Here is a 13645-nt window from a genome sequence, read left to right on the forward strand (position 1 = left end):
CTGATGTAGCTCATCTCTTCTCCTCTTCCTAACTCCTCGGCTTATGGCATGACTGATCTCTGGCAACATAAGTTACATAACCTAACAAGGAATGCACCACCGGTGGTAAGCTAGTCGCGGCAGTAAGGATCGACAACCAATGGTGACGAATACTAAGTCTCAAAATTTGTTCTGCTCTCTCATTTATATAAGATTAAAATTTAACTATTAGTTTTTGTTAATTTTTCTAAATAATAAAAATTATAAAATGTTACATTTTCTAGAAAGCTATTTTTATAAAACGATTATGAAGTTTTTTTCAAAAAAAAATTGTACACGTGGCATTTTTCTCAGCGAAATTGGCTGGTGTAACATCTACGTCAATAAAAATAGATGATATGGCAGCTGATGCAGTGAATGGTGTATGATTTCGTCAGAAAATTAAACATTATATATGCTATTTGAAATTTTCAAAAATTCATGTATATTTTTGCATAATCATATAAGTCGAGTATGAATTGAAAATATCATATGATATATTTGGTATGAAATGATCGTTTTTCCCAATCATCACACTACTTTGAACTTTTAAACTAATACGACAACGTTTGAGCTGTATAACATTTTAGTATTATTCCGCGTCGGTGGTTGTTCATGATTCCCGTGAAGCTGAGGAAGAAAGTGACGAGAAGAGGGAAAACTTTAGTGTTTATTTTTTCTTCAAGGTGATCAATCACATTCTCCGATCATACAAAGGTAGAATCAATGGCGGGGGGAACTGGAACATCGATGCTTGGATCTATTCTTCTGTTCACCGTGATCCTCTCGCTTCAAGAAGTGTATAGAGGGAAATTAGCTTCTACGGAGCTGTTGACGATCTTTGGAGGCTTCACTAGCTCCCTCCTCTTTCTCTTCTCTCTCACTGTACGTGATTTTCTATGACTTAGAAGTTAGAATTCTCCTCCTAGTCTGTTCAACAATTTTTTGAGATCTTTGGTCGACTTCTGTTTCTGGTTTATCAAAAATTCAACGTGTTTTGATTACTTTGCAGTTCATCGGAAACCTCCAGGAGTCTTCTGGTGTTAAGAGTGGCTGGGGTGCAGGTAGGTTCCTCTTTGCTTTGTTGCGAAGTAGTTCTCTTTTCTGTATCACTCTTTTACTAGTTCAGAGGTTTTGAAGGAGCTTTGATTCGTGTAAACTCAGATGATGCCCAAAATGTATCTTCTTTCTGTATAATAACAGATTCCAAAAGGTTGCTTTTAGATATCTTTACTGTTTAATTTTTTTTTGTCAATTGATTGTCATCTCTCGCCATGCAAGAGTAACGTTGAAAACTATGGCGTAAAGTTTTTTTTTTTTTTTTTTTTTTTTTCCTCATCGAATTTTTTTTTTTTATTATTATTAATTCTTCCCTAAAGGGCATCATTACAAAGGTTACAGTTCGGATTCAAGCAAAAGTTTGGTACAACACTGAAATTAGCCGATCCAACTATTCGAACTACACAGCCAAGTTGTGGGCGCAACTCCGGTTTCTTTCGTCATCACTACCTTTCCCAGGTTAATCCGGTTAGGAGCTAAAAGCATCCCACTCTCCTCCTCACTGAAGCCTTTGTAGTCCATGAAGCTCGGAAGAGCAAAAAGGCCGATAAACATACCTTAGAGCTTCTGTGACCAGAGTCCAGGCGCAGCCTCCAATAAAATACAAACAAGCCGGTAAAGAGACTACTTCCCTGCTAAGAGAGGAAAAAATCTCACCGCAACGAAAACACAAACAAACTAGCCAAGCAAAACACAAAGACTCTGCTGACCCAAGCAAGAAACGGGCCGATACCATCGATGCTGCAAACCCGTCAGCCTCTAAAAACCTGCACGGTAAAGTCCAACACACCACCACAGAAATCAAGTGAAACACCGTGGAGCCGGGATGTGAGCGGGACCAAAGGAGACACCGAGACGGTCAATGACAACCGGAGAACCGTCTCGCCCTTTGACGCCTTCAAGAACTGAAAGCTAATTTACCAGACTGAGAGAACCCAACGCCAGTGTCAATGGAGTCAGAACAATTACAATCGAGAGACAAGATCGAAGAGAAAGCCGACACCTTCTCTTGAATAGACAGGAACGCAGCCGTGAAGAGGAGATTTGATAGATGAGAAAGTTCTTCAGATTAATCAAGTTTTTTAACTTCATTGGCAGTAAAGTTTGCGGAGATCATAGCTCTTGCAGCTGCTAGCTCGGTGCATCGGGTTTGTATTACGACCTGGTAAGAAAACTGACATTAGTTCTGCTCAATATTCCACCCATGTTAATTACCACTATTCCCTAGGTCTCTCTCTCGCTAACAACTGTGGTTTGCTTTGTTTGTTCAATGTTTTCGGATTGCAGTTTTTTGTTCTCTGCTGGGCTGTTATAGGAGATGAACAAGATCTCAGGATATGTGCTCTCCGAGTCCAAATCCAAAAGGCACTGACTCAGAGAAGAGGATAATGTGTTTATTTTTGTTTAGCACCTAAAAGATTCAAGGATACTTCATACTTGCAACTTCTGTTGAGTTGTGTTGACTGAGTTTGTATGAAGCTGTGAGACGCAACATAAGTAGTTGTGACAAGACGATGTCTAGAAGGTGCTGAACGTGGAAACCAAAGTTGCTGCAGTGGTGAAGCCTTGGTTCGTGTACCTGTGTTACACATGGAGAGTGGTGTGTGACACACGCTTCGGAGAAGAAAAAAGAAATATCAAGATGCGATAATGTGGGATATTTCCATATGCAATGGATGACTATTAAAGGAAAGAGTCACGTGGGCTTCAAGACATTAGAAGATCTATGTGGACTTAGTTACAACGAAAAACCTAACTAATAAGATGAGATTAATGGGCTTGAGAAGATTAGGGTTTACTCGTTGGAGTATAAAGAGACGAAGGCGGTGACAAGAGCAGTCATGCGTCTAGGGTTTATTGAAGATGCACATGAATGTGTGTGACGTGTCCTACCAGTTGAGAGATCTGGTAGTTTTGTTAGAGAGAATTATACTCGTCAAGAAGACAAGGAGTAGTAGTTACTCTCATCATTGTAATTCTAGATAAGAGTGGTCGGCACGGGTGTGTGCTGGTACCATATAGCAATTGTAGTTGCTATCTTTTCTAGTGAATGAGTTCTGGACTTGGTCCCGGGGATGTAGGAAACGAACCTCGTAAACAAATTTCTATATGTCCTTTCTTTATGCACTAACATACTTGCGATCTAAGATATTTGCATACAGATACATAGACTAGCCATGAATCTGTTCTTACAATTGGTATCAGAGCCGGTGCTCGTAGAGATTCGTCTTATTTCGGGTATGATCCTGGATTTGTGGTTAGTGAGAAGGAAGACTTGAGGGAACAGCAGAGAGCATGTCTGGTCAGATTACGGTTTAGTCAAGAGTGCAACTAAGACATCTTTGGAAGGTGTCTGCTTCGACGTATGGTCAGTCTCGAGCTCCGGAAGTTTCTGCGCAATGAATATGAAATATGTTCCGAGATGGGTGTTCCAAGGCAACGGGTTGAGATTCAAAAGTAGTCTGATTGAGCTGAAACTTGGTGACAATCTTCATTGTACTACTGTCTTGCAATTCTACGGTGGATTGTGATTCCAATGGTTAGTTTGTGTTTTATTTCAGGCGCTTCAACCTGGGCTTGGAATAGTTCTTTCAGTGTGAGAGCAGTTTCAGAGGAGTTGTTTTATATGAATGTAATGATGCAGGGAGAGCTATTGCTATGTGATTACTGATGGATGAGCTTGAGTTGACACATTCAAATAAAAAGGGAGAGAATGAAGAAGATTGATCTTTTGAGCATCATGCTTGATGTAACGAGAAGCTGTTGGAGATTTCCCATGGATCCTTAAACTCAGACAACAAGGGAGAGATTGTTGAGTTGTATTGACTGAGTTTGTATGAAGCTGTGAGACGCAACATAAGTAGCTGTGAGAAGACGATGTCTAGAAGGTGCTGAACGTGGAAAACAAAGTTGCTGCAGTGGTGAAGCTTTGGTTCGTGCACCTGTGTTACACATGGAGAGTGGTTTGTGACACACGCTTCAGAGAAGAAAAAGGAAATATCAAAATGCGATAATGTGGGATATTTCCATATGCAATGGATGACTATTAAAGAAAAGAGTCACGTGGGCTTCAAGACATTAAAAGATCTATGTGGACTTAGTTACATCGAAAAGCCTAACTAATAAGATGAGATTAATTGGCTTGAGAAGATTAGGATTTACTCGTTGGAGGTTGGAGTATAAAGAGACGAAGGCGGTGACAGGAGCAGTCACGCGTCTAGGGTTTATTGAAGATGCACATGGATCTGTGTGACGTCGTCCTACCAGTTGAGAGATCTGGTAGTTTTGTTAGAGAAAATTATACTCGTCAAGAAGACAAGGAGTAGTAGTTGCTCTCATCATTGTAATTCTAGATAAGAGTGGTCGGCACGGGTGTGTGCTGGTACCATATAGCAATTGTAGTTGCTATCTTTTCTAGTGAATGAGTTCTGGACTTGGTCCCGGGGATGTAGGAAACGAACCTCGTAAACAAATTTCTATGTTTCCTTTCTTTATGCACTAACATACTTGCGATCTAAGATATTTGCATACGGATACATAGACTAGCCATGAATCTGTTCTTACAACTTCATGGACTTAGACTTAAGAATTTCAGCATTTTATGCTTAGTGGATTTTCTAGTTGTGTTTTTGACTAAAGTGTTATTAGAGAAACCAAGACAAATAGTCATATATAATATACTAGGATCGGCCCGCCCTACGGGCGGGATGACAATTTAAAAATAATTTAAATAGTTAGAATAATATTTTTTGATTTTTGTAATATTTATTTTATTTCAAAATGTTTTATACTATCTTAGCATGAATCATTATTTTATTGATTATTATTTTTTATTCAGTTTCATTCTCATTACGATTATTCTCATTACAATTAACTAATTTTTTTCTTACGGTAATAATATTGTTTATTTGGAGTTTTATTTTGTTTTTATTTTGATGGTGTAGAATTGTTATTTTATTTGTTTAGTTTGAAGTTATCTAGCCTTTTTTACTCTCTTACATTATTTTATATCGTGTGTTTCTTATTCGACTATATAACTATGTATTTTATTTTTACACAGTATGGATCTATGTTTATATTTTTTTACATTCTATGTTTATTTAGTTAGAATAACTTAACATATCTCTTTTATATAAAATATTCATTTTTGTTTTATATTTATTTTTTTTATTTCTGTATTTCTTATATTTTTCCTAACAATTATTTTGTTCTTTTTTATCATCTACTAATTTTTTATTATACTCTTATTTTCGTATAATTTTTTTAAATCTATTATGTATTACTTTTTGGTTATATCCTCCTTTATTTTTAATTTTATAGTCTTGAGCTTCGTGACGGCAAAAGATCTCCATCTAATGGTTGCATTTAGATTCTCGATTTGTTTATATATATTTTTAATTTTTGTGTTTTTTACATGTGAAGACTTAAAAGGAAGTCTTCCAAATCATACTGTCTAAAAATTTAAGATACTTTTATTTTGCCGTTTAAATTTTATTTTGTTTTAAGAAAAAGAATAAATTTAAAATTTTACATAATTATATTTTTTTTCCTAAATTAAAACTGAAAATCTATAATACGTTTGATTAGAATATGGGCGACCAACCTACTGAGATTGGCTGCTCAGTTTTGTTGTGAGCATACGGGCTTGTTGAGATGATCTTGGTGAAAGTGCTGTATGATCAGAGAAATGTAATAAGCATGTACAGGAATGTTGAACAGATGTTACAAACTCAACTATGCAACATGGTGTTGGGGTTTAAATTGTTACCAATAATTTGTTAGACTTGCTGCATTCTTTGACAAACCTACTTTCTAAAAGAATATATATAAGTTACACAAACCGGCTATGTACGACTGTACGTATTCAATTCACTTAGTGAATTGACTTATATAAACAGAATCCATGTGTGAACGTTATTTACAGTCTGCTAAAGAAATCGAAATTCTAATCTTAACTTCATCTACAGGCCTGTTAGAATTTGACGGTTTGGAGACTGATTATTATAACATAAAGTAATTTTTAGTAGATATGATGAAGAGTGTCTGAAATCTGAATCAAACATATAACACCCATAAAGTGGGGAAAGACAAAAGTAAGAAAAAGCAAACATGAAAGGAAAAATCAATGCATAAGCATTATTCAAATGCAGAGTATTGCGTCCATAGATCTTGTTATTCCAATCTAAGCCATATGCGCCCTCTTGACCACCTTCTCTGTACCAGCTCCTAACGTTGACTGACTACTGCTCCCTCCACTTTCAACCTCAGCAGTTAGATAAAACTTATGTTTAAACGTGATATAGTAAGTTAGATATGCAAACTTATCCAGCTTGATAGTCACCATGACATGATTTTTTTCTTGTGGAGGATCACCTACAACGTCTGCAGGAAGATTGATATAAATATTTTTTCTGGACATAAATGTCAAACAACTAAAGTACATTTACCTGGGAGCTGAGTGTTTGTGTTAGCTAATCCAAGGTGCTCGGTCAGATTACGAATCCGGAATCCTTCTCCAGGCAATGGAGATTGCGGTTCGGTTATCTCATTCAGTGAGGTTGAATCATTGAATTGAATCAGCAAAGAACTGAAGCAAGAAGGAAACCAATGCTCTTTCTCTGTCTCTCAACTGGTTCTTTAGCTGTATGTAAGTGAGCAAGGATCAAATCCAGAAGCAAGATATTTCACAACCATAGAAAGTTCGAACTAAATGGTGCTATGATTAATCAAGCATTCTGCCACACACAGTTGCTAAGTAAAAAGGTTTTGAAAGTGTAGCAAAGGAAGCTTACAGATTCGATGGTTTGTTGAGCAGCTTTGTATCTTTCCGATCAAGTGCACAGAGGGCACCAAGAACACCAGAACTAAAAATTCCAAGACCATTTAGGAGTGAGAGAAAAGTATTTGGAGATGATGTTCCTTCACTAACTGCAACCTAATCAACCACAAAAGGAAGCAACCAAACAAAGTCTCTCAACTACTTCTAAAACATAATGATACTCAAATGATGGAAGCAAGAGAGTTTATAAAACCTCAGTTTCTTGAATAAGCTTTGATGTCTTAATCTCACTGTCATCTCCTGTAAAATAAAAAAGAGAGAGAGAAAGTACTCACGACAATGAAAGATAACAATTTTTTTTACATCAATGCAGAAGAGTAACTCACTTTCATCGGCCAGAGCAGGAGATCGAAGCTGGAAGAAGGGAATAACGGAGAGACCCGCAATAACAAAGGCTCTTCTTTTGAGGGCAACGACGTCGTGGGGGCGTAGAGAAGCAGATGGTGGTCGGCGACGCTTGGACTTAGGGAGGAAGCGAGAAGAGTGGAGAGGATGAGAAGGGGCGGAGCAAGTGCGGAGACCATCCATCTTCTTTTCTTCTCTTCTCCGGGGAAGAAAGAAAGAAGTAAAAGTTAATTTGGAGATTGGATATGTGTGTCAAACAGAGATATGAAGATGGTTTTCAGAGAAGGAAAGTATACCTTTTCATATCCGTAGACACACCGTTACTCAGAAGATGACGACATATTGATGCAGAAATTGTGGCTGAAGGAGTTAAGAACATGATAAATGCATGGATCTGTAATTGGTGTACTTTCTTTGGACGGTGTGAAAGCCAAAGGACGGAACTAACACCGGACATCGTGTGTCAATGAATCAACAAATTTAACACGAAGCTATAACTCCGTCAGTTGCAGATTCATGGAGGAAGCAGGAACGTCATCCTCACGAATCTCAAACGCCATCCCCACAGCTACACAGCCGCATCGATGAGACCGAAGAGCAAAGATTTTTTCATTAGGGTTTTCATTATTAGGGCCATAAACATCGCATCAAATTAGCAGACGAAGCCCTACCCGGCGAGCCCACTAAGAATTATACTCTGCGCTTCGATTAAATGAATCTGACGTGGCGAGCAAAGAAGGCATCAGTTTCCACGCTAGAATCTGACGTGGCTCAACCCGAAGAGAGTAAAGTATATTATATATAAATAGATATATATATATATATATATTTTTTTTTTAATTTTCTTTTTCTTTTTGTCGGGAAGTTTTGAATTATGATAGTTGATAAGTTAATAGTACAAATTTTCAGAGCTTTCTGAAGTTCTTGCGAGTGTTGAACTACTAATGTTGCAGTGGGTTGGGGATTCGTCTGGTCTGTTTAGGTTCTGGTTTGGTAACATGTAAAGTTTGGTTTCGAATTGGCCGTTTTAACTTTCTCATAACACTGAAGTTGATTCACATATACAGTAGATGACTCCTAGAGTCTGATCATAGTGGGTGTTTTTTTTTTTGTTTTTGTCAATAGTGGGTGTTATCTACTTTCAGGAACTTGAGCGTTTTATTCCCTAACTATTTGAAATCAGCACTTTTGATACTAAATATTTCTTGCGCAAAATAGTTTCCGAACTAATTGTTGACTACGCAAAATTAGCTATGAAATAACTTCCGTCCAATTTTTAACAATTGACTATTTCAAATCCAATTTTGTGCAGTTAACAATTAGTTCAAGAATAATTTTGCGCAATCAAGTAGAATATTAAAAATACCGATTTCAAATAATTTTAGAGTAAAAAACTATATTTTTATTATAATTTTTAAATTAAAATATCAATCAAATTTTTAAAGTTCGAGTTAAGAAAATTTATAAACTAACTAGAAATGTTGCTGATGCACAACATTGACTTTGTAAAGCATAGATCCATAACAATATACATAAATGATTTTACATTATTGTTTTTGTTAATTTTGAAGACAAATATTTAAGTTGTGAAAGCTTATACACATTTATTTTATATATAATTACTGCAAAACATTTAATATTACCGAAATTAAATATAACATTCTTGTAATTTACGTTTATAAGATCACTGACTGATCATTTTGAATCTTTGTTTTAGATAAATATATGTTGTACATAAGCTATACGATACACACACACATATATATATATTTCTCTCGTAATAATTTATATGTCAATGCAAAACTAAAAACATTTAATGGGTTTTAAATTTAGATTTCGTAACTAAATATTACAAAGATGTATCCAAAAATAAATCATAATAAAAATATATATCAACGATATTACAAAATTATAATAAAAATATATTTTTTTATTATGGTTTATATAAGTTTTTTATAATGATATATATGCAGTTTTTATTATGGCCAATACAATTTTTATAATGTGTATAACCTTTTATAATGATATATATACAGTTTTTATTATGGAATTAAGCATATCTTTCGTTACTTTCAAAGGACCATTGATTTGAGCTTATTTTACTCTAAATATTCAAAAGGTCAAATGGTTAGTTTTGCAGATGCATGATATCTTTCAGATCCACACAAAACCGATCACAAATAGGATACGAATTCACGATCAGAGGCACTGCTATATCTTGGCGTTCTCAGAAACAAACGCTCATAGCCACTTCTTCAAATCATGCTGAGATCATCGCACTCCATGAAGCAAGCATAGAATGTGTATGGCTAAGATCAATAAGCTGACACATCTGTTCAAGTAGTGGGATTGACGAAAATACGGGGCCAACTATTCTATATGAAGATCATGCGGCATGTGGTTCTCAAACGAAGGAAGGATATTTCAAAAGCGATATAACCAAACATATACATCTGAAGTTCTTTTCTTACATTCAAAAGCTCGAGAAGAAGAAAGAGATTGAAGTAAGATATGTCCGATCATGCGACAATGCAGCTGAGCTCTTCACTAAATCACTCCCTACCTCGGTATTCAGAAAACATTCTCATAACATTGGAATGCGTCATCAGAAGGATCTATGACTGCTCATTCGAAGGAGAGCTTACGTAGTTGTACTCTTTTTACTTTACTATTATTTTTTCCATAGGGTTTTCCTAGAAAGGTTTTTAACAAGGCAACAAAGACGTTAAGCAAAAGATGATAGTAACACCGGTCTCCAAGGGAGAGTGTTATAAACGTGAAAAAAATAAGAAGCAATGTCAAAATTGCACGTAGTGAAACTTGACAAGATGAAGTAAATATTTATTATGTGGAGTCCACGTTACTATGCACGCACAGTAATTTTTGCTTTTTACTCTCTATATAAACGAACAAATTCGTTCAATAATAATACACCTCTCTTCCTCTCTTCTATAGAAAAACTTTCTCTCATTTATTTATCATATATCAGTGTTATATCCTTGCTGCCGGTATAAAATTTCTTTCTATAAAATTTCAGATACACATACAAATTTATAAGTCTTTTATAACATTTTGCAGTTTCTGCAGAATTGATTCACACAAAAATGCGGAAGGTAAGAAATTGAAAAGCAAAAAAGGAAGGCATCTGGCAAGAGGACCGGACCCACCCGCACATTCATATCGTGGGGTTAGATATCGTCTTCGTCGGTGACTCTCAGATTTTTTCTTTTAATCTAATCTTTCTTCTAGAGATAGATAGATAAAAAATAAAGACGATTGTATTCTCTTCTTCCATATTCTCCGTCATCAATCTCCGCGTGTGATCTCAATATCTGGAATGGACGAGTTTGGTGTTCTAACGGAGCGTTACGGGATAAAACCCCAAGGTAAATCCGCTCCCATGGCTGCCTCCAAGCGTCCTCTCGGTGGTCGTGGTGGTGTTAATCCCAAATCGACGTGGAATAACAAGGTATCTGGTAACGAAACCGACGATATTTTCTTCACCTCGACTTCTACTAACGGGAACGCATCGAGTTCTAGTGGATTCAAAGATTTTGATGTCTTCAACAAGCCTAATACCAAGTCTTCCTCTTTTAACCTAAACGACGACGATTTGATGTTCTCGCCCAACTTTGGGAGTAGTTCGGAGATGAAGAAGACATCTTCTTCTTCTTCTTCAGCGCAGGGTTTGGGTGTTGGTTTTGATGATGTTGATTTGTTTGGTGCCTCCTCTAAAAGCTCTGTTAATGATGTTATATTGGGGTCCTTCTCCACAAAGCAAGATGCTGATGATTTGCTGGGTGGGTTTGGTCTTGAATCCAATACCTGGAACCAGAGTGGTTTTGATGGACTCATACCTGGTTTTGGTGCTTCTTCTCACACCACTACCAGGTTTGTGTTCCCTGTGAAGTGTCAGATAAACTTTGTACAAGGAAATGTCTTTTTGTTATGTGTTTGAATTGATTCTGGTTGAAATATTTTGTTTACGGTTGGTTTTACAGCAAGACTACTACTGGATCATCTGATGATGACCCTTTTGTGGTTCTAGAATCAACTACCTCTTCGGGTCTCTTCGTGGATCCACTTGATGAGTTTGCTGCTTCTGTCAGTTCTCACCCCTCACAGGCTTCTACAAAACTCAAACCTCCGCCTAAACCTACACAAAAAGTAGACAGAGGTTATTAATCTCCTTTTGATAACCTGCAAGTACTAGAGCGAGCACTGTTATCTAATTAGGAATTTATTTGTGCAGTTAAGAGTTCAGGATTGTCTTCAATAGACGAACTTGAAGACTTTGCCATGGGTGGCACCATGCGTCGTAGCGCCTCCGCCTCCGACACTACCAGAGAAGCTGAAGATGCTGGAGCAAAGCAAAAAAAGTTTGTTGTAGATGACCTTGACTCCTTTTTCAGCTCTAGCAATCGGTCCAGCAGTGTTCCAAAATCACGGACAACAACTCAAGTAACAACCCCTTTCGATCTATGTTCCACTCTACAAGTTTTTCAATTATAGAAAAATGTGTGTCCTTAATTCTTCTTTCTGATGCAAAAGGCAAAGAAGCCTAATGGGGTTTCTAGTGCAAAGAAGCCACCTGCTCCTGCAAACCTGGTGGATGACTTTTCTGCACTTTTTGGAGGTAAATGTTAGTCTTTTCCAGTTATTGGCTACTCTGGTCTAACTTGCTCAGGAATGTTTCCTTCTCCACAGAGGATCCTATATTTAGAGAATTTGAGGAGATCCCAGGGGAAAGCGATGAACGCAGAAAGGCCAGATGGGATCGTGAACAGCGAACCAAGAGCCGTGTGGTATGTGTTTGGTTAATTTATTTTTGTTTTCTTTTGATACAATCCTTTACTCTTTTTTCCCTCTCTAACTTATTAAGCTAAATGCTAGTATGCAAATCTAGGATGAAATTTGTTTCTTCTATAAAATTTTTGTTAAGTTTCCCAGAGAATGTTTTGAAACATTTAGCTTAGATAAGTTACAGAGGGGAAAACTCAGTCTGAGAAACACTTCACATTATCCCTATACTCTTGTTTGAAACCAATATTGAAGAGCACCTTCCATACCTTTTCTTCCCTTCATTCTAATTAGGCTGAGCTTGTTCATTGTCTATTTTGGTTCAAGAAGATTTTACTCTATCCAGTGCCTTTTAAAATGTAGGCACAAGCTGTAGCTGATATGAATGACCGTGATCACCAATCTCGGATTGAACAAGAACAGAGAACTGTAAGTTCTGCCTTTCTTGACATTTCTGTTTTAAATCTTCATTTTCATAATATGGATAATGGTGGTTTTCGGATTTGTTACTCTTCATTATATGATAATGCTGTTCTTGTGTTTCAGAGGATTTCTGAGAATGTTGATGCTGAGATAAGGCGTTGGGCAACTGGGAAAGAAGGAAACATGCGTGCGCTGTTATCTTCCTTGCAAATCGTGAGTTGTAAAGAATTAAAAAGATTGTAAATGAATGTTCTATTACATGATCTATGTTTATCCATGTGCTCCTCCTAAGTTTTCTGGTTCTGTTTTTGAACGATGACAACAGGTACTCTGGCCTGGATGTGGTTGGGAGGCTGTTTCTCTGACAGATTTGATCACTTCTTCAGCAGTCAAGAAGGTCTACAGAAAGGCAACGCTATATGTACATCCCGATAAAGTTCAGCAGAAAGGAGCCACCCTCGAACAAAAGTATATCGCCGAAAAGGTTTTCGACATTTTGAAGGTATTTTCTCACTGGATCTGCATCAGCATCTCTCTTTCTTGAATCTAATTTAGACAAAAAAAAGCTAACAGGCCAATCGTGTTGGTTTAGTTCCCACCGAATCAATCAGTAGAGTGTTTGGATTATCCTATTGCTTAACTGAATACAAATGTGCATTGTTGAACAGGAAGCTTGGAACAAGTTCAACAAAGAGGAACTCTCTTAAACCTCCAGAGTCTTTCGTATCAGAGGTTTGAGAAGAGTTTGTTTCCAGTAGAGCTTTGGAACGAGAGACTGGCTAAGTCTAGCAATGGTTGATTAAGAGGTAGAGGACACTTGAAGAGACTTTGTAGCTGTTTGTTTTTGTTTTCTGTGTGCTCATCTCTATACATAATTAATTAGTCTCTGAGTTTCATGGAGTCTTGTCATTTTTCCTTTGAACCACATTTAGATCTTTATGTACACCAACCAAAAAAAACACATGGAGGATTATTGTATAGCCCTAGAAAACAATAGAGTTTTTCTTATAAAAATATATAAATATCGAATATTATAGCTTGTAGCATAGAGATGTTTCATCGATGTTTGACTGCACTCCAATAGAATAACAAATCACAATGGATTATGATTTTTGAACCCTTGTGTTGTTACGATAACTCTGTGAAAAGACATGGTCCAGT

The 13645-nt window shown here is 36.8% G+C and overlaps 3 protein-coding genes and 1 long non-coding RNA gene across 7 annotated transcripts; 3 read left to right on the forward strand and 1 right to left on the reverse strand.

Annotated features, from left to right (window-relative positions):
* The first annotated feature begins 550 nt into the window (after window positions 1-550).
* On the forward strand, window positions 551-6185 carry LOC108813469 (uncharacterized). Of its 2 annotated transcripts, XM_056989212.1 has the most exons (4): window positions 551-700; window positions 731-903; window positions 1031-1082; window positions 5665-6185. In XM_056989212.1, the coding sequence occupies exons 1-4, from the start codon at window positions 634-636 to the stop codon at window positions 5685-5687; spliced, it is 315 nt and encodes a 104-aa protein (XP_056845192.1). In that variant the 5' UTR covers window positions 551-633; the 3' UTR covers window positions 5688-6185. The 2 variants fall into 2 exon arrangements, with proteins under 2 accessions (XP_056845192.1, XP_056845191.1); XM_056989211.1 differs by lacking the exon at window positions 5665-6185 and having other exon boundaries at window positions 552-700; window positions 1031-1345.
* LOC108813470 (uncharacterized) lies at window positions 1768-4692 on the forward strand. Its single transcript, XR_001943570.2, has 2 exons — window positions 1768-2242; window positions 2365-4692. It is a non-coding gene; the product is annotated as an uncharacterized LOC108813470 (long non-coding RNA).
* On the reverse strand, window positions 6076-7915 carry LOC108813471 (MAR-binding filament-like protein 1). Of its 3 annotated transcripts, none has more exons than XM_018586040.2 (6): window positions 7558-7915; window positions 7243-7452; window positions 7110-7156; window positions 6870-7012; window positions 6525-6718; window positions 6076-6459 (listed from the first exon to the last, which is right to left on the reverse strand). In XM_018586040.2, exons 2-5 carry the CDS (start codon window positions 7442-7444, stop codon window positions 6715-6717), a joined length of 396 nt encoding a protein of 131 aa, XP_018441542.1. In that variant the 5' UTR covers window positions 7445-7452; window positions 7558-7915; the 3' UTR covers window positions 6076-6459; window positions 6525-6714. The 3 variants fall into 3 exon arrangements, with proteins under 3 accessions (XP_018441542.1, XP_018441539.1, XP_056845190.1); XM_018586037.2 differs by having other exon boundaries at window positions 7243-7457; window positions 7558-7907; XM_056989210.1 differs by having other exon boundaries at window positions 6870-6941; window positions 7110-7457.
* A 2485-nt stretch (window positions 7916-10400) lies between these two features.
* LOC108806845 (auxilin-related protein 2) lies at window positions 10401-13527 on the forward strand. Its single transcript, XM_056990046.1, has 10 exons — window positions 10401-11152; window positions 11263-11438; window positions 11514-11722; window positions 11813-11897; window positions 11969-12066; window positions 12425-12490; window positions 12608-12697; window positions 12810-12986; window positions 13153-13234; window positions 13269-13527. Exons 1-9 carry the CDS (start codon window positions 10599-10601, stop codon window positions 13189-13191), a joined length of 1494 nt encoding a protein of 497 aa, XP_056846026.1. The 5' UTR covers window positions 10401-10598; the 3' UTR covers window positions 13192-13234; window positions 13269-13527.
* Window positions 13528-13645: the final 118 nt, after the last annotated feature.

This window comes from Raphanus sativus, chromosome 6 (assembly GCF_000801105.2).
Source record: "Raphanus sativus cultivar WK10039 chromosome 6, ASM80110v3, whole genome shotgun sequence".
NCBI classification, from domain to species: Eukaryota; Viridiplantae; Streptophyta; class Magnoliopsida; order Brassicales; family Brassicaceae; genus Raphanus; species Raphanus sativus.